General features: G+C 47.9%; 1 protein-coding gene across 2 annotated transcripts; it reads left to right on the top strand.

Moving 5' to 3' along the window:
* Window positions 1-11,043: 11,043 nt before the first annotated feature.
* On the top strand, window positions 11,044-25,696 carry srebf2 (sterol regulatory element binding transcription factor 2). 2 transcript variants are annotated; one of them, XM_041237843.1, is made up of 19 exons: window positions 11,044-11,378; window positions 11,898-12,347; window positions 12,990-13,165; window positions 13,710-13,826; window positions 14,406-14,669; window positions 16,334-16,448; window positions 17,490-17,668; window positions 18,286-18,487; window positions 18,976-19,163; window positions 19,340-19,607; window positions 20,297-20,463; window positions 20,597-20,771; window positions 21,014-21,125; window positions 21,302-21,405; window positions 21,552-21,684; window positions 22,718-22,871; window positions 23,708-23,884; window positions 24,702-24,819; window positions 25,187-25,696. In XM_041237843.1, exons 1-19 carry the CDS (start codon window positions 11,288-11,290, stop codon window positions 25,405-25,407), a joined length of 3,411 nt encoding a protein of 1,136 aa, XP_041093777.1. In that variant the 5' UTR covers window positions 11,044-11,287; the 3' UTR covers window positions 25,408-25,696. The 2 variants fall into 2 exon arrangements, with proteins under 2 accessions (XP_041093777.1, XP_041093775.1); XM_041237841.1 differs by having other exon boundaries at window positions 14,394-14,669.
* The last annotated feature ends 89 nt before the right edge of the window (window positions 25,697-25,785 follow it).

Raw genomic sequence — 25,785 nt, 5'->3', positions numbered from 1 at the left:
TCGTCATTTTATGAACTACATTCTCTACCGCTAAAAACTACATTTATCAGGACGACTCACTGCGCATGCTCGTCATTTTATGAACTACATTCTCTAGCGGTAAAAACTACATTTATCAGGACGACTCACTGCGCATGCTCGTCATTTTATGAACTACATTCTCTACCGCTAAAAACTACATTTATCAGGACGACTCACTGCGCATGCTCGTCATTTTATGAACTACATTCTCTAGCGCTAAAAACTACATTTATCAGGACGACTCACTGCGCATGCTCGTCATTTTATGAACTACATTCTCTACCGCTAAAAACTACATTTATCAGGACGACTCACTGCGCATGCTCGTCATTTTATGAACTACATTCTCTAGCGCTAAAAACTACATTTATCAGGACGACTCACTGCGCATGCTCGTCATTTTATGAACTACATTCTCTACCGCTAAAAACTACATTTATCAGGACGACTCACTGCGCATGCTCGTCATTTTATGAACTACATTCTCTAGCGCTAAAAACTACATTTATCAGGACGACTCACTGCGCATGCTCGTCATTTTATGAACTACATTCTCTAGCGCTAAAAACTACATTTATCAGGACGACTCACTGCGCATGCTCGTCATTTTATGAACTACATTCTCTAGCGCTAAAAACTACATTTATCAGGACGACTCACTGCGCATGCTCGTCATTTTATGAACTACATTCTCTAGCGCTAAAAACTACATTTATCAGGACGACTCACTGCGCATGCTCGTCATTTTATGAACTACATTCTCTAGCGCTAAAAACTACATTTATCAGGACGACTCACTGCGCATGCTCGTCATTTTATGAACTACATTCTCTAGCGCTAAAAACTACATTTATCAGGACGACTCACTGCGCATGCTCGTCATTTTATGAACTACATTCTCTACCGCTAAAAACTACATTTATCAGGACGACTCACTGCGCATGCTCGTCATTTTATGAACTACATTCTCTAGCGCTAAAAACTACATTTATCAGGACGACTCACTGCGCATGCTCGTCATTTTATGAACTACATTCTCTACCGCTAAAAACTACATTTATCAGGACGACTCACTGCGCATGCTCGTCATTTTATGAACTACATTCTCTAGCGCTAAAAACTACATTTATCAGGACGACTCACTGCGCATGCTCGTCATTTTATGAACTACATTCTCTACCGCTAAAAACTACATTTTTCAGGACGACTCACTGCGCATGCTCGTCATTTTATGAACTACATTCTCTAGCGCTAAAAACTACATTTATCAGGACGACTCACTGCGCATGCTCGTCATTTTATGAACTACATTCTCTACCGCTAAAAACTACATTTATCAGGACGACTCACTGCGCATGCTCGTCATTTTATGAACTACATTCTCTAGCGCTAAAAACTACATTTATCAGGACGACTCACTGCGCATGCTCGTCATTTTATGAACTACATTCTCTACCGCTAAAAACTACATTTATCAGGACGACTCACTGCGCATGCTCGTCATTTTATGAACTACATTCTCTACCGCTAAAAACTACATTTATCAGGACGACTCACTGCGCATGCTCGTCATTTTATGAACTACATTCTCTACCGCTAAAAACTACATTTATCAGGACGACTCACTGCGCATGCTCGTCATTTTATGAACTACATTCTCTAGCGCTAAAAACTACATTTATCAGGACGACTCACTGCGCATGCTCGTCATTTTATGAACTACATTCTCTACCGCTAAAAACTACATTTATCAGGACGACTCACTGCGCATGCTCGTCATTTTATGAACTACATTCTCTAGCGCTAAAAACTACATTTATCAGGACGACTCACTGCGCATGCTCGTCATTTTATGAACTACATTCTCTAGCGCTAAAAACTACATTTATCAGGACGACTCACTGCGCATGCTCGTCATTTTATGAACTACATTCTCTACCGCTAAAAACTACATTTATCAGGACGACTCACTGCGCATGCTCGTCATTTTATGAACTACATTCTCTACCGCTAAAAACTACATTTATCAGGACGACTCACTGCGCATGCTCGTCATTTTATGAACTACTTCTCTACCGCTAAAAACTACATTTATCAGGACGACTCACTGCGCATGCTCGTCATTTTATGAACTACATTCTCTAGCGCTAAAAACTACATTTATCAGGACGACTCACTGCGCATGCTCGTCATTTTATGAACTACATTCTCTAGCGCTAAAAACTACATTTATCAGGACGACTCACTGCGCATGCTCGTCATTTTATGAACTACATTCTCTAGCGCTAAAAACTACATTTATCAGGACGACTCACTGCGCATGCTCGTCATTTTATGAACTACATTCTCTACCGCTAAAAACTACATTTATCAGGACGACTCACTGCGCATGCTCGTCATTTTATGAACTACATTCTCTACCGCTAAAAACTACATTTATCAGGACGACTCACTGCGCATGCTCGTCATTTTATGAACTACATTCTCTAGCGCTAAAAACTACATTTATCAGGACGACTCACTGCGCATGCTCGTCATTTTATGAACTACATTCTCTACCGCTAAAAACTACATTTATCAGGACGACTCACTGCGCATGCTCGTCATTTTATGAACTACATTCTCTACCGCTAAAAACTACATTTATCAGGACGACTCACTGCGCATGCTCGTCATTTTATGAACTACATTCTCTACCGCTAAAAACTACATTTATCAGGACGACTCACTGCGCATGCTCGGTCATTTTATGAACTACATTCTCTAGCGCTAAAAACTACATTTATCAGGACGACTCACTGCGCATGCTCGTCATTTTATGAACTACATTCTCTACCGCTAAAAACTACATTTATCAGGACGACTCACTGCGCATGCTCGTCATTTTATGAACTACATTCTCTAGCGCTAAAAACTACATTTATCAGGACGACTCACTGCGCATGCTCGTCATTTTATGAACTACATTCTCTACCGCTAAAAACTACATTTATCAGGACGACTCACTGCGCATGCTCGTCATTTTATGAACTACATTCTCTAGCGCTAAAAACTACATTTATCAGGACGACTCACTGCGCATGCTCGTCATTTTATGAACTACATTCTCTACCGCTAAAAACTACATTTATCAGGACGACTCACTGCGCATGCTCGTCATTTTATGAACTACATTCTCTACCGCTAAAAACTACATTTATCAGGACGACTCACTGCGCATGCTCGTCATTTTTATGAACTACATTCTCTAGCGCTAAAAACTACATTTATCAGGACGACTCACTGCGCATGCTCGTCATTGTATGAACTACATTCTCTAGCGCTAAAAACTACATTTATCAGGACGACTCACTGCGCATGCTCGTCATTTTATGAACTACATTCTCTAGCGCTAAAAACTACATTTATCAGGACGACTCACTGCGCATGCTCGTCATTTTATGAACTACATTCTCTAGCGCTAAAAACTACATTTATCAGGACGACTCACTGCGCATGCTCGTCATTTTATGAACTACATTCTCTAGCGCTAAAAACTACATTTATCAGGACGACTCACTGCGCATGCTCGTCATTTTATGAACTACATTCTCTAGCGCTAAAAACTACATTTATCAGGACGACTCACTGCGCATGCTCGTCATTTTATGAACTACATTCTCTACCGCTAAAAACTACATTTATCAGGACGACTCACTGCGCATGCTCGTCATTTTATGAACTACATTCTCTAGCGCTAAACATTCTACATTTATCAGGACGACTCACTGCGCATGCTCGTCATTTTATGAACTACATTCTCTAGCGCTAAAAACTACATTTATCAGGACGACTCACTGCGCATGCTCGTCATTTTATGAACTACATTCTCTACCGCTAAAAACTACATTTATCAGGACGACTCACTGCGCATGCTCGTCATTTTATGAACTACATTCTCTACCGCTAAAAACTACATTTATCAGGACGACTCACTGCGCATGCTCGTCATTTTATGAACTACATTCTCTACCGCTAAAAACTACATTTATCAGGACGACTCACTGCGCATGCTCGTCATTTTATGAACTACATTCTCTAGCGCTAAAAACTACATTTATCAGGACGACTCACTGCGCATGCTCGTCATTTTATGAACTACATTCTCTACCGCTAAAAACTACATTTATCAGGACGACTCACTGCGCATGCTCGTCATTTTATGAACTACATTCTCTAGCGCTAAAAACTACATTTATCAGGACGACTCACTGCGCATGCTCGTCATTTTATGAACTACATTCTCTACCGCTAAAAACTACATTTATCAGGACGACTCACTGCGCATGCTCGTCATTTTATGAACTACATTCTCTAGCGCTAAAAACTACATTTATCAGGACGACTCACTGCGCATGCTCGTCATTTTATGAACTACATTCTCTACCGCTAAAAACTACATTTATCAGGACGACTCACTGCGCATGCTCGTCATTTTATGAACTACATTCTCTAGCGCTAAAAACTACATTTATCAGGACGACTCACTGCGCATGCTCGTCATTTTATGAACTACATTCTCTAGCGCTAAAAACTACATTTATCAGGACGACTCACTGCGCATGCTCGTCATTTTATGAACTACATTCTCTACCGCTAAAAACTACATTTATCAGGACGACTCACTGCGCATGCTCGTCATTTTATGAACTACATTCTCTAGCGCTAAAAACTACATTTATCAGGACGACTCACTGCGCATGCTGCTCGTCATTTTATGAACTACATTCTCTACCGCTAAAAACTACATTTATCAGGACGACTCACTGCGCATGCTCGTCATTTTATGAACTACATTCTCTAGCGCTAAAAACTACATTTATCAGGACGACTCACTGCGCATGCTCGTCATTTTATGAACTACATTCTCTACCGCTAAAAACTACATTTATCAGGACGACTCACTGCGCATGCTCGTCATTTTATGAACTACATTCTCTACCGCTAAAAACTACATTTATCAGGACGACTCACTGCGCATGCTCGTCATTTTATGAACTACATTCTCTACCGCTAAAAACTACATTTATCAGGACGACTCACTGCGCATGCTCGTCATTTTATGAACTACATTCTCTAGCGCTAAAAACTACATTTATCAGGACGACTCACTGCGCATGCTCGTCATTTTATGAACTACATTCTCTACCGCTAAAAACTACATTTATCAGGACGACTCACTGCGCATGCTCGTCATTTTATGAACTACATTCTCTAGCGCTAAAAACTACATTTATCAGGACGACTCACTGCGCATGCTCGTCATTTTATGAACTACATTCTCTAGCGCTAAAAACTACATTTATCAGGACGACTCACTGCGCATGCTCGTCATTTTATGAACTACATTCTCTAGCGCTAAAAACTACATTTATCAGGACGACTCACTGCGCATGCTCGTCATTTTATGAACTACATTCTCTACCGCTAAAAACTACATTTATCAGGACGACTCACTGCGCATGCTCGTCATTTTATGAACTACATTCTCTACCGCTAAAAACTACATTTATCAGGACGACTCACTGCGCATGCTCGTCATTTTATGAACTACATTCTCTAGCGCTAAAAACTACATTTATCAGGACGACTCACTGCGCATGCTCGTCATTTTATGAACTACATTCTCTAGCGCTAAAAACTACATTTATCAGGACGACTCACTGCGCATGCTCGTCATTTTATGAACTACATTCTCTAGCGCTAAAAACTACATTTATCAGGACGACTCACTGCGCATGCTCGTCATTTTATGAACTACATTCTCTAGCGCTAAAAACTACATTTATCAGGACGACTCACTGCGCATGCTCGTCATTTTATGAACTACATTCTCTAGCGCTAAAAACTACATTTATCAGGACGACTCACTGCGCATGCTCGTCATTTTATGAACTACATTCTCTAGCGCTAAAAACTACATTTATCAGGACGACTCACTGCGCATGCTCGTCATTTTATGAACTACATTCTCTAGCGCTAAAAACTACATTTATCAGGACGACTCACTGCGCATGCTCGTCATTTTATGAACTACATTCTCTACCGCTAAAAACTACATTTATCAGGACGACTCACTGCGCATGCTCGTCATTTTATGAACTACATTCTCTACCGCTAAAAACTACATTTATCAGGACGACTCACTGCGCATGCTCGTCATTTTATGAACTACATTCTCTACCGCTAAAAACTACATTTATCAGGACGACTCACTGCGCATGCTCGTCATTTTATGAACTACATTCTCTACCGCTAAAAACTACATTTATCAGGACGACTCACTGCGCATGCTCGTCATTTTATGAACTACATTCTCTAGCGCTAAAAACTACATTTATCAGGACGACTCACTGCGCATGCTCGTCATTTTATGAACTACATTCTCTACCGCTAAAAACTACATTTATCAGGACGACTCACTGCGCATGCTCGTCATTTTATGAACTACATTCTCTAGCGCTAAAAACTACATTTATCAGGACGACTCACTGCGCATGCTCGTCATTTTATGAACTACATTCTCTACCGCTAAAAACTACATTTATCAGGACGACTCACTGCGCATGCTCGTCATTTTATGAACTACATTCTCTACCGCTAAAAACTACATTTATCAGGACGACTCACTGCGCATGCTCGTCATTTTATGAACTACATTCTCTAGCGCTAAAAACTACATTTATCAGGACGACTCACTGCGCATGCTCGTCATTTTATGAACTACATTCTCTAGCGCTAAAAACTACATTTATCAGGACGACTCACTGCGCATGCTCGTCATTTTATGAACTACATTCTCTAGCGCTAAAAACTACATTTATCAGGACGACTCACTGCGCATGCTCGTCATTTTATGAACTACATTCTCTACCGCTAAAAACTACATTTATCAGGACGACTCACTGCGCATGCTCGTCATTTTATGAACTACATTCTCTACCGCTAAAAACTACATTTATCAGGACGACTCACTGCGCATGCTCGTCATTTTATGAACTACATTCTCTAGCGCTAAAAACTACATTTATCAGGACGACTCACTGCGCATGCTCGTCATTTTATGAACTACATTCTCTACCGCTAAAAACTACATTTATCAGGACGACTCACTGCGCATGCTCGTCATTTTATGAACTACATTCTCTACCGCTAAAAACTACATTTATCAGGACGACTCACTGCGCATGCTCGTCATTTTATGAACTACATTCTCTAGCGCTAAAAACTACATTTATCAGGACGACTCACTGCGCATGCTCGTCATTTTATGAACTACATTCTCTAGCGGTAAAAACTACATTTATCAGGACGACTCACTGCGCATGCTCGTCATTTTATGAACTACATTCTCTACCGCTAAAAACTACATTTATCAGGACGACTCACTGCGCATGCTCGTCATTTTATGAACTACATTCTCTACCGCTAAAAACTACATTTATCAGGACGACTCACTGCGCATGCTCGTCATTTTATGAACTACATTCTCTACCGCTAAAAACTACATTTATCAGGACGACTCACTGCGCATGCTCGTCATTTTATGAACTACATTCTCTAGCGCTAAAAACTACATTTATCAGGACGACTCACTGCGCATGCTCGTCATTTTATGAACTACATTCTCTAGCGCTAAAAACTACATTTATCAGGACGACTCACTGCGCATGCTCGTCATTTTATGAACTACATTCTCTAGCGGTAAAAACTACATTTATCAGGACGACTCACTGCGCATGCTCGTCATTTTATGAACTACATTCTCTACCGCTAAAAACTACATTTATCAGGACGACTCACTGCGCATGCTCGTCATTTTATGAACTACATTCTCTACCGCTAAAAACTACATTTATCAGGACGACTCACTGCGCATGCTCGTCATTTTATGAACTACATTCTCTACCGCTAAAAACTACATTTATCAGGACGACTCACTGCGCATGCTCGTCATTTTATGAACTACATTCTCTAGCGCTAAAAACTACATTTATCAGGACGACTCACTGCGCATGCTCGTCATTTTATGAACTACATTCTCTAGCGCTAAAAACTACATTTATCAGGACGACTCACTGCGCATGCTCGTCATTTTATGAACTACATTCTCTAGCGCTAAAAACTACATTTATCAGGACGACTCACTGCGCATGCTCGTCATTTTATGAACTACATTCTCTAGCGCTAAAAACTACATTTATCAGGACGACTCACTGCGCATGCTCGTCATTTTATGAACTACATTCTCTAGCGCTAAAAACTACATTTATCAGGACGACTCACTGCGCATGCTCGTCATTTTATGAACTACATTCTCTACCGCTAAAAACTACATTTATCAGGACGACTCACTGCGCATGCTCGTCATTTTATGAACTACATTCTCTAGCGGTAAAAACTACATTTATCAGGACGACTCACTGCGCATGCTCGTCATTTTATGAACTACATTCTCTACCGCTAAAAACTACATTTATCAGGACGACTCACTGCGCATGCTCGTCATTTTATGAACTACATTCTCTAGCGCTAAAAACTACATTTATCAGGACGACTCACTGCGCATGCTCGTCATTTTATGAACTACATTCTCTAGCGCTAAAAACTACATTTATCAGGACGACTCACTGCGCATGCTCGTCATTTTATGAACTACATTCTCTAGCGCTAAAAACTACATTTATCAGGACGACTCACTGCGCATGCTCGTCATTTTATGAACTACATTCTCTAGCGCTAAAAACTACATTTATCAGGACGACTCACTGCGCATGCTCGTCATTTTATGAACTACATTCTCTAGCGCTAAAAACTACATTTATCAGGACGACTCACTGCGCATGCTCGTCATTTTATGAACTACATTCTCTAGCGCTAAAAACTACATTTATCAGGACGACTCACTGCGCATGCTCGTCATTTTATGAACTACATTCTCTAGCGCTAAAAACTACATTTATCAGGACGACTCACTGCGCATGCTCGTCATTTTATGAACTACATTCTCTAGCGCTAAAAACTACATTTATCAGGACGACTCACTGCGCATGCTCGTCATTTTATGAACTACATTCTCTACCGCTAAAAACCCCTGCGCAGACAGAGAGCCCTGCGCAGACAGACAGAGCCCAGCGCAGACAGAGAGCCCAGCGCAGACAGAGAGCCCTGCGCAGACAGAGAGCCCTGCGCAGACAGAGAGCCCTGCGCAGACAGAGAGCCCTGCGCAGACAGAGAGCCCTGCGCAGACAGAGAGCCCAGCGCAGACAGAGAGCCCAGCGCAGACAGAGAGCCCTGCGCAGACAGAGAGCCCAGCGCAGACAGAGAGCCCTGCGCAGACAGAGAGCCCTGCGCAGACAGAGAGCCCTGCGCAGACAGAGAGCCCTGCGCAGACAGAGAGCCCTGCGCAGACAGAGAGCCCTGCGCAGACAGAGAGCCCTGCGCAGACAGAGAGCCCCGCAGACAGAGAGCCCTGCAGCAGACAGAGAGCCCTGCGCAGACAGAGAGCCCTGCGCAGACAGAGAGCCCAGCGCAGACAGAGAGCCCTGCGCAGACAGAGAGCCCAGCGCAGACAGAGAGCCCAGCGCAGACAGAGAGCCCAGCGCAGACAGAGAGCCCAGCGCAGACAGAGAGCCCTGCGCAGACAGAGAGCCCAGCGCAGACAGAGAGCCCTGCGCAGACAGAGAGCCCAGCGCAGACAGAGAGCCCAGCGCAGACAGAGAGCCCAGCGCAGACAGAGAGCCCTGCGCAGACAGAGAGCCCAGCGCAGACAGAGAGCCCTGCGCAGACAGAGAGCCCAGCGCAGACAGAGAGCCCTGCGCAGACAGAGAGCCCAGCGCAGACAGAGAGCCCAGCGCAGACAGAGAGCCCTGCGCAGACAGAGAGCCCTGCGCAGACAGAGAGCCCTGCGCAGACAGAGAGCCCAGCGCAGACAGAGAGCCCTGCGCAGACAGAGAGCCCAGCGCAGACAGAGAGCCCTGCGCAGACAGAGAGCCCTGCGCAGACAGAGAGCCCAGCAGAGAGCCCTGCGCAGACAGAGCCCAGCGCAGACAGAGAGCCCTGCGCAGACAGAGAGCCCAGCGCAGACAGAGATCCCTGCGCAGACAGAGAGCCCAGCGCAGACAGAGAGCCCTGCGCAGACAGAGAGCCCAGCGCAGACAGAGAGCCCTGCGCAGACAGAGAGCCCAGCGCAGACAGAGAGCCCTGCGCAGACAGAGAGCCCAGCGCAGACAGAGAGCCCTGCGCAGACAGAGAGCCCAGCGCAGACAGAGAGCCCTGCGCAGACAGAGAGCCCCAGCTCAGACAGAGAGCCCAGTGCAGACAGAGATCGTTTGGTCCCTTGAGCTACGTAATACAGTGCTGTGGAAAAATCTAGATATATTTTTATTTAAATGAGTCAAAGTAAAATTACCATAAAACATAGTTAATATTTCGTCTCTGAACAAAATAGATGATCTCGTATATATATATTAGCTCAAAGAGCCAGCTGCCCTATATTTATATATATAAATCGTTTTTTAAGTTTTTCAAAACAGCTTTGTGATTTATTAAAACCAGGAATTTCTCCTTTTTTAAAAAAAAAAAAAAAAAGAAAATCATAAATTAATCTCTAACCAGCTTCAGCGAACTGCATTCAAATAATTCCTCCGGACTGAATCTCATTAATAATTAATCTACCTACAGTCTTTATTTTTTTTTTTATGTATACCTCTTGCTGTGGGGGCGGGGTCTTTAACGTAGGTCATGAATAATAAATCATCCCCATGTACAAGGAGAGGGGGCGTGGTCCGAACCTCATGAATAATTAATTTTAATTCATTTCTGATTTTCCCCAATCGGGGCGGGTTTATTTACAACAAAAAGCTTCTGATCTCCGACGCGCTGTCAGGCCACGGCTTTCCCCGCTCTCCGATTGGACCGCGGGGGTCTGGTCCCATGACAACACAGCGGCCCCTCGACCAATGGGCGTCCGCTGTTTGCGGATGACATCATTGAGGAAGATCAAAAATGGTTTCCCGTGTGCGTTTCCAGCACCGGGGTTGTTGTTGTTGTTTTTTGTTTTGTTCGTTTGGTTAAATAAACGGGTTATTTCTATTTTTAAAAACGTATTTGGAGTGTTTTTTGTTTTTTTTGTAACGGGACGGTTTCGGTAGAAGCGGCAGGGTTGGGGTTTCCCCCTCTCTCGACGCCCTCCCGACTTCAGAAAATTTAAAATAAAATAAATACAATGGAAGGTGAATTTTTAACATCGGCTCTGGAAACCCTGGACCCGTCGCTGTCGGAGCTGGGCGGTGAATTCACCCTCGGGGATATCGACGGTACGTGAACGCTTTCAGATTCGGGGGCTGGGGTTGTAAACCTCCCGCTGCCCGCCGGTTCTGATCCGGTCCTGGTTTCACTGGGAGTTTAACAGTAAGACACACCTGAGCTTGTGAGCTACCTGTGGTTTAAAAATAGCGAAGCGACACTGGTGTTGTGTCAGATAAGTCGCTGTGGTTCAAAATCCGTGCTAATCCTGGTGTGTGAAACGAGTAAGCAGTGTTTAAATCATATAAAAGACTTCCAGAGCTTGTACAGCACGGATTGATTTATATAAGAGCAGTAGAGCAGTGGCCCCGCAGATCCAGTCCAGGTTTTTGGTCCAACCAGTTTCTGCTGCAGTCTATCTGAAGCTGCTTAGAGGCAAGTGACTGAGCTAGGATCGGGTTGGAACGAAGATCAGGACTGGATTTCAATCCCGAGGACCGGAGTTCCACTGCCCTACAAAAAGCAAATTGCTTCTCTCCACGGAACCTGTTAACTGATTTCTGTGTCTCCCCCTCCCCTCTCTATTACAGAAATGCTGCAGTTCGTCAGCAATCAAGACTTCCCTGATATATTCGAGGACCAGCGCCTTCAAACGCTGACCCCCTGTACCCCACTCCCGGCCACCACCCTCCCCCCACAGACCCAACCCCAGCAGCAGCAGCTGTACCAAGTCAGCAGCACCGCCCAGCTGTCCCCCATCGTCCAATCCCCACAGCCGCTGACCCTAAGCCCCGCCCACCTGACCACCGTTGGCCAGTCCCCGCAGCCCCTGGGCCCCGCTCAGAGCCCCCTTCAGCTGGTTCCCGTGGCCCCGGTGCAGCGCAGCGCCCCCTTGCTGCAGCCCCGGCTCCAGCAGATCCAGCCCCAGGCACAGCCCCAGACGGTCGTGCTCGCCCCCGGGTTCAGCAGCAGCTCCCCCCAGACTCGCTTCATCCAGCACCCCGTCATCTACCAGAGCAGCCCCTCGGCCAGCTACCAGGGTGAGAGCGCTCGCGCGCGTGTGTCAGTGTGTGTGTGTGTGTGTGTGTGTGTGTGTGTGTGTGTGTGTGTGTGTGTGTGTGTGTGTGTGTGTGTGTGTCAGTGTGTGTGTGTGTGTGTGTGTGTGTGTGTGTGTGTGTGTGTGTGTGTGTGTGTGTGTGTGTCAGTGTGTGTGTGTGTGTGTGTGTGTGTGTGTCAGTGTGTGTGTGTGTCAGTGTGTGTGTGTGTGTGTCAGTGTGTGTGTGTGTGTGTGTGTGTGTGTGTGTGTGTGTGTGTGTGTGTGTGTGTGTGTGTGTGTGTGTGTGTGTGTGTGTGTGTGTGTGTGTGTGTGTGTGTGTGTGTGTGTGTCAGTGTGTGTGTGTGTCAGTGTGTGTGTGTGTGTGTGTCAGTGTGTGTGTGTGTGTGTGTCAGTGTGTGTGTGTGTGTGTGTGTGTGTGTGTGTGTGTGTGTGTGTGTGTCAGTGTGTGTGTGTGTGAGTGTGTGTGTGTGTGTGTGTGTGTGTGTGTGTGTGTGTGTGTGTGTCAGTGTGAGCGTGTGTCAGTGTGTGTGTGTGTGAGCGTGTGTCAGTGTGTATTGCTGTGTCTCAGTGTGTGTGTGGATCACTCTCACACACTCTCTCTCTCTCACTCTCTCTCTCTCTCTAGTCTTACAGCCTCAGGTTCAGAGTCTGGTGACCACCTCTCAGGTCCAGCCAGTCACCATCCAGCACCAGCTCCAGCACCAGCTCCAGCACCAGCTCCAGACCCAGCGGGTTCTGACCCACACCGGTACCGGAACCATCCAGACCCTGAGCACAGCTCCCACACAGCAGGTCCAGCAGGTCAGTACAGTACCATACAATCCAATACAGTCCTGTACAGTCTACAATATAATCTACAATACAGTCCTGTACAATCTACAATACAGTCCAATACAATCTACAATACAGTCCAATACAATTTACAATACAGTCCTGTACAATCTACAATACAGTCCAATACAATTTACAATACAGTCCTGTACAATCTACAATACAGTCCAGAAGAATCTACAATACAGTCCAGAAGAATCTACAATACAGTCCAGTCCAATACAATCTAATACAGTCCAGAAGAATCTACAATCCAGTCCAGTCCAGTAGAATCTACAATACAGTCCAATACAATCTACAATACAGTCCAGTCCATTACAATCTGCAATACAGTCCAATACAATCTAATACAGTCCAGTACAATCTACAATACAGTCAATACAATCTACCTTCCAGTCAAATACAATCTACAGTCAGTCCACGCCCCAGTCCAGTCCAGTCCAGTCCAGTCCAGTCCAGTTCAGTCCAGTCCAGCACATGCTGATGTGTTCTGACCCTCCTTATGTTCTTCCAGGTGCTGGTCCACCAGCCTCAGAACTCCCTGGTTCTGACCACCCTGAAGCCCGATGGGACCCAGGTCCTGTCCACCATGCAGAACCCAGGCATCACCACCCTGAGCCACCCACTGCAGGTACCAGTACAGCCTTACTCGCCAGGGATTGGTGCTCGCTTGCAAAGGGAAGGACTGCTTTTCTTGCTTTGAAGCGAACAGCCGTTGGTATTGTGTACGGAGTTGTAAAGGTGAGAGAAGGACAGCTTTTCCATCAGTTTGGGAGCTGGTTGTAAAGGTGAGAGAAGGACAGCTTTTCCATCAATTTGGGAGCTGGTTGTAAAGGTGAGGGAAGGACAGCTTTTCCATCAATTTGGGAGCTGGTTGTAAAGGTGAGGGAAGGACAGCTTTAACATCAGTTTGGGAGCTGGTTGTAAAGGTGAGGGAAGGACAGCTTTAACATCAATTTGGGAGCTGGTTGTAAAGGTGAGGGAAGGACAGCTTTAACATCAATTTGGGAGCTGGTTGTAAAGGTGAGGGAAGGACGGCTTTTCTGTCAGTTTGGGAGCCGGTTGTAAAGGTGAGGGAAGGACGGCTTTTGTTTTGAAATGGATGCGTTAACAAACTGATTTATTTCATGCGCTGGTTGTTGTGTTTGTTTGTTTGTTTGTTTATATTTATTTTTTTTTGTTGTTTTCGCCTCTCTTGTTCTTCTCCGAGACCCTGGTGGGCGGCAGCGGCACCATCCTCACCACACTTCCTGTCGTGATGGGCGGGGACAAGCTGCCCATCAAGCAGCTGACCTCGCCGGCGCTGTCGTCCGCGGCGACGCTGGCCGGGGGCGGGGCCGGGGAGTTCGGGGGCGGGGTTGTGAAGGAGGGGGAGAGGAGGACCACCCACAACATCATAGAGAAGAGATACAGGTCATCCATCAACGACAAGATCCTGGAGCTCAAAGACCTGGTCATGGGCAGCGAGTCCAAGGTGAGGCTGGGGGAGGGCTCTGCATTCACATCTATTGAGTTCAGATGTGTTGGGCTGTATTGACTTGTATGGGGTTATACTGAGTTTCATTGGGTTGCATTTGGGTTGTACTGGGTTCTATTGAGTTACATTGGGTAGTATTGAGTTGTATTGGTCTTTGTGGAGCTGTATGGGGCTGTATTGAGTTGCATTGAGTTGCATTGAGTTGGGTTGTATTGGGTTGGGAGTTGTATTGGGCTGTATTGAGTTGTATGGAGTTGTATTGGGCTGTATTGAGTTGTATTGGGCTGTATTGAGTTGTATGGAGTTGTATTGGGCTGTATTGAGTTGTATTGGGTTGTATTGGGAGTTGTATTGGGCTGTATTGAGTTGTATTGAGTTGTATGGAGTTGTATTGGGCTGTATTGAGTTGTATGGAGTTGTATTGGGTTGTATTGGGCTGTATGGAGTTGTATTGGGCTGTATTGAGTTGTATGTTGTATATGAAGTTGTATTGGGCTGTATTGAGTTGTATTGGGCTGTATTGAGTTGTATTGGGTTGTATTGAGTTGGTTGTATTGGGTTGTATGGAGTTGTATTGGGCTGTATTGAGTTGTATGGAGTTGTATTGGGCTGTATTGAGTTGTATTGGGCTGTATTGAGTTGTATGGAGTTGTATTGGGCTGTATTGAGTTGTATTGGGTTGTATTGGGTTGTATTGGGCTGTATTGAGTTGTATTGGGCTGTATTGAGTTGTATGAGTTGTATTGGGCTGTATTGAGTTGTATTGGGCTGTATTGAGTTGTATTGGGCTGTATTGAGTTGTATTGGGCTGTATTGAGTTGTATTGGGTTGTATTGGGCTGTATTGAGTTGTATGGGGTTGTATTGGGCTGTATTGAGTTGTATTGGGCTGTATTGAGTTGTATTGGGTTGTATTGAGTTGTATTGGGCTGTATTGAGTTGTATTGGGCTGTATTGAGTTGTATTGGGCTGTATTGAGTTGTATTGGGCTGTATTGAGTTGTATTGGGCTGTATTGAGTTGTATTGGGCTGTATTGAGTTGTATTGGGCTGTATTGAGTTGTATTGGGCTGTATTGAGTTGTATTGGGCTGTATTGAGTTGTATTGGGCTGTATTGAGTTGTATTGGGCTGTATTGAGTTGTATTGGGCTGTATTGAGTTGTATTGGGCTGTATTGAGTTGTATTGGGCTGTATTGAGTTGTATTGGGCTGTATTGAGTTGTATTGGGCTGTACTGAGTTGTATTGAGTTGTATTGGGTTGTATGGAGTTGGGTTGTATTGGGTTGTATTGTATAGAGGGGAGCTGTAAGACTTGATTATGGGGACTGATTGGATAGCAATCCCTCACCCCTTCTCTCCCCCCCTCCCCGTCTCCCTCTCCCTCCCTCCCTCTCCCCTCCCTCTCTCTCTCTCTCCTCTCTCTCTCTCTCTCTCTCTCCTCTCTCTCTCTCTCTCTCTCTCTCTCTCTCTCTCTCTCTCTCTCTCTCTCTCTCTCTCTCTCTCTCTCTCTCTCTCTCTCTCTCTCTCTCTCTCTCTCTCTCTCTCTCTCTCCCTCTCTCTCTCTCTCTCCCTCTCTCTCTCTCTCTCTCTCTCTCTCTCTCTCTCCCTCTCTCTCTCTCTCTCTCTCTCTCTCTCTCTCTCTCTCTCTCCCCCTCTCTCAGGTGCACAAGTCAGGAGTGCTGAGGAAGGCAATCGATTATATCCGCTACCTGCAGCAGGTGAACCAGAGACTGAGGCAGGAGAACCTGGCACTGAAGATGGGCAACCACAAGAACAGTGAGGCTCTCCCGTCTCTCCTCTCCTCCTCTCCTCTCCTCTCTCTCCTCTCAGAGTTGGAGTGTTGATCTCTCTCTCTGTTTCTCTCTCTGTTGAACAGTGTTGATCTCTCTCTCTCCTCTCTCTCTCTGTCTCTGTTGAAGTGTTGATCTCTCTCTCTCTCTCTCTCTCTCTGTCTCTGAACAGTGTCTTCTCTCTCTCTCTCTCTCTCTCTCTCTCTCTCTCTCTCTCTCTCTCTCTCTGTTGAACAGTGTTGATCTCTCTCTCGCTCTCCTCTCTGTTGAAGTGTTGATCTCTCTCTCTCTCTCTGTTGAACAGTGTTGATCTCTCTCTCGCTCTCCTCTCTGTTGAAGTGTTGATCTCTCTCTCTCTCTCTCTGTTGAACAGTGTATCTCTCTCTCTCTCTCTCTCTCTCTCTGTTGAACAGTGTTGATCTCTCTCTCTCTCTCTCTCTGTTGAACAGTGTTGATCTCTCTCTCTCTCTCTCCTCTCTGTTGAACAGTGTCTCTCTCTCTCTCTCTCTCTCTCTCTCTCTGTTGATCTTCACTGCATGATCTTCTCCCTCCTCCTCGTCTCCTCTCTCTTGTTGAACAGTGTTGATCTCTCTCTCTCTCTCTCCTCTCTGTTGAACAGTGTTGATCTCTCTCTCTCTCTCTCTCTCTCTCTCTCTCTGTTGAACAGTGTTGATCTCTCTCTCTCTCTCTCTCTCTCCTCTGTGAACAGTGTTCTCTCTCTCTCTCTCTCTCTCTCTGTTGAACAGTGTTGATCTCTCTCTCTCTCCTCCTCTGTTGACAGTGTTGATCTCTCTCTCTCTGCCTCTCCTCTGAATAGCCGTGTTGATCCTCTCTCCTCTCTCCCTCTCCTCTCTGTTGAACAGTGTTGATCTCTGATCTCTCTCTCTCTCTCTCTCTCTCTCTCTCTGTTGAACAGTGTTGATCTCTCTCTCTCTCTCTCTCTCTCTGTTGAACAGTGTTCTCTCTCTCTCTCTCTCTCTCTGTTGAACAGTGTTGATCTCTCTCTCTCTCTCTCTCTCTCTCTCAGAGTTGAAGAGTGTGAATCTCTCCTCTCTGCTCGAGTCCGATGTTGAGATGAAGACTGACGACTTCAAGCAGAACCTGCTGATGATGTCACCGCCCGCGTCGGACTCGGGTTCCGCGGCCGAGTTCTCCCCCTATTCCATCGACTCGGAGCCGGGGAGCCCCCTGCTGGACGAGGCCAAGGTAGCGCGCCCCAAAAAACAGAGACAGAGAGAGAAAGAGACACATCCCTGTAGATAGACTTTGTTTGAAGGAGGTTTGTAGCTGATTTTATAGTGGAGAGAGCTGCAGTATATTGGGGGGTAGCAGTGGGATATTTAGACAGAGAGATCAGGGCTGGGAATCTGACTCCTATTGCACAGCAGTGTGATCCAGTCCAGGTTTCACTGCTACCAGCTTGATCAGCCCCCAGTGTGTCTAGCTAACAAGCTCAGGTGTGTCTTATTATTAAACTCTTAGTGAAAGCAGGACTGGATCACACTGCTGTGCAGCTAGAGTCTGATTATTAAACTCCAGTGACTGGACTGGATCACACTGCTGTGCAGCGGGAGTCTGATTATTAAACTCCTAGTGAAAGCAGGACTGGATCACACTGCTGTGCAGCGGGAGTCTGATTATTAAACTCCTAGTGAAAGCAGGACTGGATCACACTGCTGTGCAGCGGGAGTCTGATTATTAAACTCCTAGTGAAAGCAGGACTGGATCACACTGCTGTGCAGCGGGAGTCTGATTCCCAGCCCTGCCCCTCTCACACACACTCACACTAACCCCCCTCCCTCTCTCCACACCCCCCCCTCCAGGTTAAGCAGGATCCTGACTGCTCCTCCTCCTCTCTGGGGGTGCCTGATCGATCTCGAGTCCTGCTCTGCGCTCTCACCTTTATCTGCCTCTCCTTCAACCCCCTCTCCTCTCTCCTGGGGACCCGGGGGCCTGCTCTGGGCTCCAGCCCAGGAGAGGAGGCCCACAGCTTGGGCAGGACCATGCTGGGGGTCCAGGACACGGGTGAGTGACGGGGGGCACAGAACCAGCTGACCCGACCCGTCTAAATATCTTCATTGTAAAGCACAGAGAGGTCTGGTAAAGCACAGGGAAGCATTGTAAAGCACAGAGAGGTCTGGTAAAGCACAGGGAAGCATTGTAAAGCACAGAGAGGTCTGGTAAAGCATAGGGAAGCATTGTAAAGCACAGAGAGGTCTGGTAAAGCACAGGGAAGCATTGTAAAGCACAGAGAGGTCTGGTAAAGCACAGGGAAGCATTGTAAAGCACAGAGAGGTCTGGTAAAGCACAGGGAAGCATTGTAAAGCACAGAGAGGTCTGGTAAAGCACAGGGAAGCATTGTAAAGCACAGAGAGGTCTGGTAAAGCACAGGGAAGCATTGTAAAGCACAGAGAGGTCTGGTAAAGCACAGGGAAGCATTGTAAAGCACAGAGAGGTCTGGTAAAGCATAGGCAAGCATTTGTAAATCTGTGTGTTTTCTCTCCCTGTCTCAGAGCCCTCCAGTGTGGACTGGCTCTCCTGGCTGCTCCCTGCTGTGTTGCTGTGGGTGGTGAATGGGTCGCTGCTACTGGGAGTGCTGGCCAGGCTGCTGGTGCACTGGGAACCCGTCACACGGCTGCACTCCCCCTCCTCCCTCGCACACTGGAGACACCGCAAGCAGGCTGAGCTTGACCTGGACAGGGTGTGTGTCTGTGTGTAGAGCGACGCTGGACGTGCGTCTTACTGGACCTCTCCTAAGCCTAACCCTCTCTCTCTCTCGCTCTCTTCTCTTTAACCCTCTTTATGTCCTCTATAACCCTGTCTCTCTCTCTCTCTCTTTCTCTAACCCCCCCTCCCCCTCTCTCTCTCTCTCCTCAGGGTAATTTCTCCTCGGCCGGCAGTAACCTGCACACCTCCCTCTCTCTCCTCTCTCGCTCTCTCCCCACCTCTCGCTGCGACCTCGCCTGCTCCCTGGCCTGGAACCTCATTCGCTACTCCCTGCAGCGGGTCCCGCCCCTCCGCTGGGCCCTGCGCCTGATTGGAGGGGGCGGGAGGGAGGGGGCGGGGCTGGAGGAGGAGGACAGGAAGGTCAGCGCTGGAGACGCCTCCCGGGTGTATCACAGACTGAACCAACTGCACCTCACAGGTACTTCAATTACAATTACAACACATTCAATTACAATTACAGTTATGCTGCAGTAAATCAATTTAAACAGTAGCAGAGCTGGATGCGTCTGTGCAGGGCTGGGAATCAGGCTCCCGCTGCACAGCAGTGTGATCCAGTCCTGCTTTCACTAGGAGTTTAATAATCAGACTCCCGCTGCACAGCGGTGTGATCCAGTCCTGCTTTCACTAGGAGTTTAATAATCAGACTCCCGCTGCACAGCGGTGTGATCCAGTCCTGCTTTCACTAGGAGTTTAATAATCAGACTCCCGCTGCACAGCAGTGTGATCCAGTCCTGCTTTCACTAGGAGTTTAATAATCAGACTCCCGCTGCACAGCAGTGTGATCCAGTCCTGCTTTCACTAGGAGTTTAATAATCAGACTCCCGCTGCACAGCAGTGTGATCCAGTCCTGCTTTCACTAGGAGTTTAATAATCAGACTCCCGCTGCACAGCAGTGTGATCCAGTCCTGCTTTCACTAGGAGTTTAATAATAAGACACACCTGAGCTTGTTAGCTAGACACACTGGGGGCTGATCAAGCTGGTAGCAGTGAAACCTGGACTGGATCACACTGCTGTGCAATAGGAGTCTGATTCCAAGCCCTGATCTCTCTGTCTAAATATCCCATTGCAGCCACACTGAAGCTCCTGTCCCTGTTTCCTCTGTGCAGGGAAGCTGCAAGGCAGCGCCCCCTACAGCGTGAACCTGGCGCTGAGCGCGGTGAACCTGGCGGAGAACGCGGGGGAGAGAATCCCCCCCCGGCTGCACGCGGAGATCTTGGTGACGGCCGCCATCGCTCTGAGGAGAGCCCTGAGGAGCCACTGCAACTGGCTGCCTGTGAGACTATATACACTGCAGCTATATACACTGTCACTATCTCTGTCTATCTCTCTCTCTATGATATAGTCACCTAGTTGAATGATCACAGTCTCCCTTCTCATTTCCTCTGTGTCTCTCCCCCTGTTTTTAGGGGTACCTCCTGAGCTGTGCGGAGGGTGTGGCCCTGCACCTCTCGGACCCGAGGCCGGCCCCCGATTCACTGCGCTGGCTCTTCAGCCCTCTGGGGCGCCAGTTCTTCCTGAGCTGTGATTGGACGGTGAGGTCCCCGGCGAGGGAGGGGCTCTACTCATCACAGAGGGAGACCGGTGAGAGAGTCAGGGGGCTCTGTGTGTGTCTGTGTGTGTTTGTGTGTGTGTGTCTGTTTGTCTTTGTAAATACAAATCTGTTCTGAATCTAATAATAAATCTTATAATGTACCTCCTCCCCCCTCTTTCTGTCCTCTCTTTCTCTCCTCTCTCCTCTCTCTCTCCTCTCTCTGTCTCTCCCCCTCTCCCTCTCTTTCTTTCTCTCTCTCCCCCTCTCCCCCTCTCTCCTCTCTCTGTCTCAGTGGACCCTGTCTCTCAGCTGCGCAGTGTGTTCTGTGAGACGCTGTTGCAGAGAGCAGTGTACTCCCTCATCAGACCAGACTGTACCATCGAACCGGCTGCAGAGGGGAGCAGGTCAGTGATCACATGAGTCTGCACAGCCCGCCCGTGTGCGAGTGAGAGTGTGTGTGTGTGTGTGCCTGCCTGTTTGTTATCAAAATTCCTCACGTCGTTAGCAATGTATTCAATGTGTTTTGTTCTCTCTCTCTCTCTCTCTCTCTCTGTCTCTGTCTCTGTCTCTCTCTCTCCAGTGCTCTGCAGTATCTCCAGTTGCTGAACAGGTTCTCTGATGATACTGGAACCAGCAGCAGCGCCCAGAACTTCCCAGTGCAGCCCGGCCCAGCGACCCCCACCGGTAAAGAGAGAGAGACACTGACACACACACGCACACTGAGTGAGAGACACACACTGAGATTAATACACACACACACGCAGCCTTAAACAGAGAAACACACATCGAATCATACGCCAAAAACCTATCTGTGCCCCTGTCGTCCTCAGGAGGAGACCCCGTGTGCCGCTGGTGGGCGTCGGCCCTCACCCTGACTGTCCATTGGCTGCAGGGCGATGACGCGGCTGTGAGGTCACAGCTCTCAGAGGTGGAGCGTCTGCCCAAGAGCCTGCAGCTCCTCCAGTGAGTGTCACAGTCTCCACCTCCCCGTCCTCCCGCCTCGCTGGGCCAGCGCTTGGAGAAGAGAGGTCGTGAGACCAGGAGGTTCAAATCCCGTCTGAGCCTCCGACTCGCTGTGTGTGTGTGTGTGTGTGTGTGTGTGTGTGTGTGTGTGTGTGTGTGTGTGTGTGTGTGTGTGTGTGTGTGTGTGTGTGTGAGACCCTGAGCGAGTCACTTCACGTCAAACAAACAAGGTCCTATTGGAAGAGATTCTTGTTTGACTCTTGAGGTGAAGTGACTCGCTCAGGCTCACACACACACACAGTGACTCAGTGGCTGAGCCAGGATTTTGCCATTGTAATCAGTTATAAGTGCAGTGTAATCTATTATAATGTGCATCCTCTCTCTCTGTCTTTGTCTGTGTCTCTCTCCTCTCCTCTCCTCCTCTCTCAATCTCCCGTCAGTCCTCGCTCCTCCTCTTCACTCTCGCTCTCTCTCTGTGTTTCTTGTCTGCCTCTGCAGCCACACAACCCCTGCTGCACCTGCAAGCCAGCAGAGCGAGGCTGAACCCTTGCGGGGCTGTGCGGACTAGCCACGGTCACCTGCAGCACCGTACTTTCAATATCAGTCCTCCTTGTGGACTGTCTCACGGTCCTACCCCAGTGACTGACTCGGAGGAGAGAGTGGGAGACAGCAAAAAGTGCGTGACACATCTATTATAAAGCCCGTGTCCAGTGAGAGAGAGTACTCTTTGTCCTAGTGACTCTCTCAGCGGCTACCTGCAGCACAGCCCCAATATCACCCTGACCAGCGGCGCACTCAGGGAGTGAACCGGAGAGTATCGTCAGCTCTGCGAGAGAGACAGTAGGCCACCTGCCTCTCAAATCTCCCCTGTGACTCTGTCCCAGAGGCGTGACTGACTCTCTCTCGGTCGCCGTGCTCTGCTGCATCCTCTCTCTCTGCAGAGTCTGTGTCTCCTCTCTCTCCTGGAGGACTCTCTCTCTCTCCTCTCTCTCTCTCTCTCTCTCTCTCTCTGTGTTCTTGTCTGCCTCTGCAGCCACCCTCTTCCCAAGGCCCTGCTGCACCTGTGCAAGGCCATGCAGAGCGAGGCTGACCCTGCGGGGCTGGAACACTGCGAGAGAGCCAGCGGCTACCTGCAGCACAGCCTCAATATCACCCTGAGCCAGCCCGGCACTCAGGGAGTGAACAAGGTGAGGAGAGAGAGGAGAGAGGGGGGGGAGAGCACTGCGAGAGAGCCAGCGGCTACCTGCAGCACAGCCTCAATATCACCCTGAGCCAGCCCGGCACTCAGGGAGTGAACAAGGTGAGGAGAGAGAGGAGAGAGGGGGGGGAGAGCACTGCGAGAGAGCCAGCGGCTACCTGCAGCACAGCCTCAATATCACCCTGAGCCAGCCCGGCACTCAGGGAGTGAACAAGGTGAGGAGAGAGAGGAGAGGGGGGGGGGAGAGCACTGCGAGAGAGCCAGCGGCTACCTGCAGCACAGCCTCAATATCACCCTGAGCCAGCCCGGCACTCAGGGAGTGAACAAGGTGAGGAGAGAGAGGAGAGGAGGGGAGAGTTTAGCCCCGAGCTCATCAAGGGTCGAGAGTGGTCACTTGTGCCCGCCACTCCGTCACACAGCCTCTCTTGTATCCTCACCCTCTGGGGGAGCACTGCGAGAGAGCCAGAGGGGAGAGACTACAGAGGAGAGGAGAGAGGAGAGGATAGAGAGGAGAGAGAGTGTGGAGGGGAGGGAGGAGTGAGCAGAGAGGAGAGTAGTTGATTGACACAGTGCTGTGTGTATCGGGGTGCTGGAGAGAGACTGGGGGCTCGCTGTGGTGCATTGTGGTTGCATTGCATGTCTCTCTGGTCTCAGTGCAATGATTCTATTAGTGCAACACAGAGGTCTCTCCAAACCAGCGCGCCCGCCCACACCAGTCACAGCAGCAGCGGGGGATTCTGGGAGCTGTAGTCCTTTTAATACAGGCAGGCGGAGAAGGGTTCTGTCTGTGTCAAAATTATTTTAATTTCCTCTCTCTCTCTTCAGGCGATGGAGCTCCTGTTGTGCGACCTCCTTTTGACCCTGCGGACCAGCCTATGGCAGAAAGGGGGCGTGTCCAGGGGAGAGTCTAGCCCCGCCTCTGGCTCCCAATTGGCCGGTTTCCAGAGGGACCTCAGTGCCCTTCGGAAACTGGGGAAACATTTCAAAGAAGCACAGCGCAAGGTAACCTGATACAGAAGTCTGCGAGATGGAAAATAAAAAACTACAGATCCCAGCATTCCTCATTGTGGCCCATGGCAGAGGATCATGGGAGATATAGTTCAGATGCTGTATCACATCAATATCAGGGTCTAGTGCTGTATATTATAAAGACATTTCAGAGGGCTGTGTCTCATCAATATCAGGGTCTAGTGCTGTATATTATAAAGACATTTCAGAGGGCTGGATCTCATCAATATCAGGGTCTAGTGCTGTATATTATAAAGACATTTCAGAGGGCTGGATCTCATCAATATCAGGGTCTAGTGCTGTATATTATAAAGACATTTCAGAGGGCTGGATCTCATCAATATCAGGGTCTAGTGCTGTATATTATAAAGACATTTCAGAGGGCCGGATCTCATCAATATCAGGGTCTAGTGCTGTATATTATAAAGACATTTCAGAGGACTGGATCTCATCAATATCAGGGTCTAGTGCTGTATATTATAAAGACATTTCAGAGGGCTGGATCTCATCAATATCAGGGTCTAGTGCTGTATATTATAAAGACATTTCAGAGGGCTGGATCTCATCAATATCAGGGTCTAGTGCTGTATATTATAAAGACATTTCAGAGGGCTGGATCTCATCAATATCAGGGTCTAGTGCTGTATATTATAAAGACATTTCAGAGGGCTGGATCTCATCAATATCAGGGTCTAGTGCTGTATATTATAAAGACATTTCAGAGGGCTGGATCTCATCAATATCATGGTCTAGTGCTGTATATTATAAAGTCGTTTCAGAGAGCTGGGTCAGTGTAATTCCTCTCTCTCAGATGTTTCTTCACGAGGCGATGGTCCGGTTGATGGCTGGGGCGAGTCCCACCCGAACTCAGCAGCTGCTGGAGCACAACCTGAGGAGGAGGAGCCCCCCAAAATACACAGCGGAGAGGGGTGAGGACACACACACACACACACACACACACACACACACACACACACTGACACACACACCCCCGAAATACACAGCGGAAAGGGGTGAGGACACACACACTGACACACACACACACACACACTGAGACACCAAGACACACACACTATCTCCCCTCTCTCTAATCCTGCTCTCCTCCCTCTCTCCTCTCTCTCTCTCTCTCCTCTCTTCTCTCTCTCCCCTCTCCCCTCTCCTCTCTCTCTCCCCTCTTTTCTCTCTTCTCTCCTCTCTCTAACCCCTCTCCTCTCTCTGTAGATGACCGTGCCAGCACTCTCTCTCTCTCCTCTCTCTCTCTCTTCTCTAACCCCTCTCTCTCCTCTCTCTGTGTAGATGCCAGCTCTCTCTTCCCCGGAGACAGTGAGCGAGCCCGCGCTGTCCTCCTGGCTTGCCGTCACCTCCCCCTGCCTCTGCTGACCCCTCCTGGCCAGAGAGCGGTACTGCTGGCCGAAGCGGCCCGCACACTGGAGAGGGTCGGGGACCGGCGATCGCTGCAGGACTGTCAACAAGTCCTGCTCAGACTGGGGGGTGGAACCACCATAGCTGCCTCCTGAGGGACCCACACGAGGGGCTCTTGTTTCTGCGCGGCCGGTCGCACAGCGGAAATTCAAACTCTGTCTCACCGTCGGAGGCGTTCTCACTGGGGGGGGGGGGGGGGGAATAACGCAGATCCACGAGAAGTCTGGAGCGCTGTGATACCCCGTACGCAGCTGTGAGATCATTTTGATCATCTCCAATGAATTTTATTCCAGTACCTAAAACGTGGCTATTATTATTATTTATTATTATTATTATTATTTTATTATTATTATTATTATTATTATCGCATTGTGTAACACAATTTTTGTTCCTGGGTAGTAAGTGTTATTTCCTAATTGCTTATGCCTCAAAAGTATAGAAAATGGCTATTATTCCCCACAAACTTTGCTTTT

The sequence above is a fragment of the Polyodon spathula genome, chromosome 46, assembly GCF_017654505.1.
Source record: "Polyodon spathula isolate WHYD16114869_AA chromosome 46, ASM1765450v1, whole genome shotgun sequence".
Taxonomy (NCBI): Eukaryota; Metazoa; Chordata; class Actinopteri; order Acipenseriformes; family Polyodontidae; genus Polyodon; species Polyodon spathula.
This window is presented reverse-complemented; position numbering and strand designations above follow the sequence as displayed.

Excerpts from the sequence above, each read along its gene's own strand:
- srebf2 (XM_041237841.1), top strand. The coding sequence starts at position 11,288 with ATGGAAGGTGAATTTTTAACATCGGCTCTGGAAACCCTGGACCCGTCG. Across the intron at positions 11,379-11,897 it reads CACCCTCGGGGATATCGACG|AAATGCTGCAGTTCGTCAGC; the intron begins GTACGTGAACGC and ends TCTCTATTACAG. Across the intron at positions 20,772-21,013 it reads CTCATCACAGAGGGAGACCG|TGGACCCTGTCTCTCAGCTG; the intron begins GTGAGAGAGTCA and ends TCTCTGTCTCAG.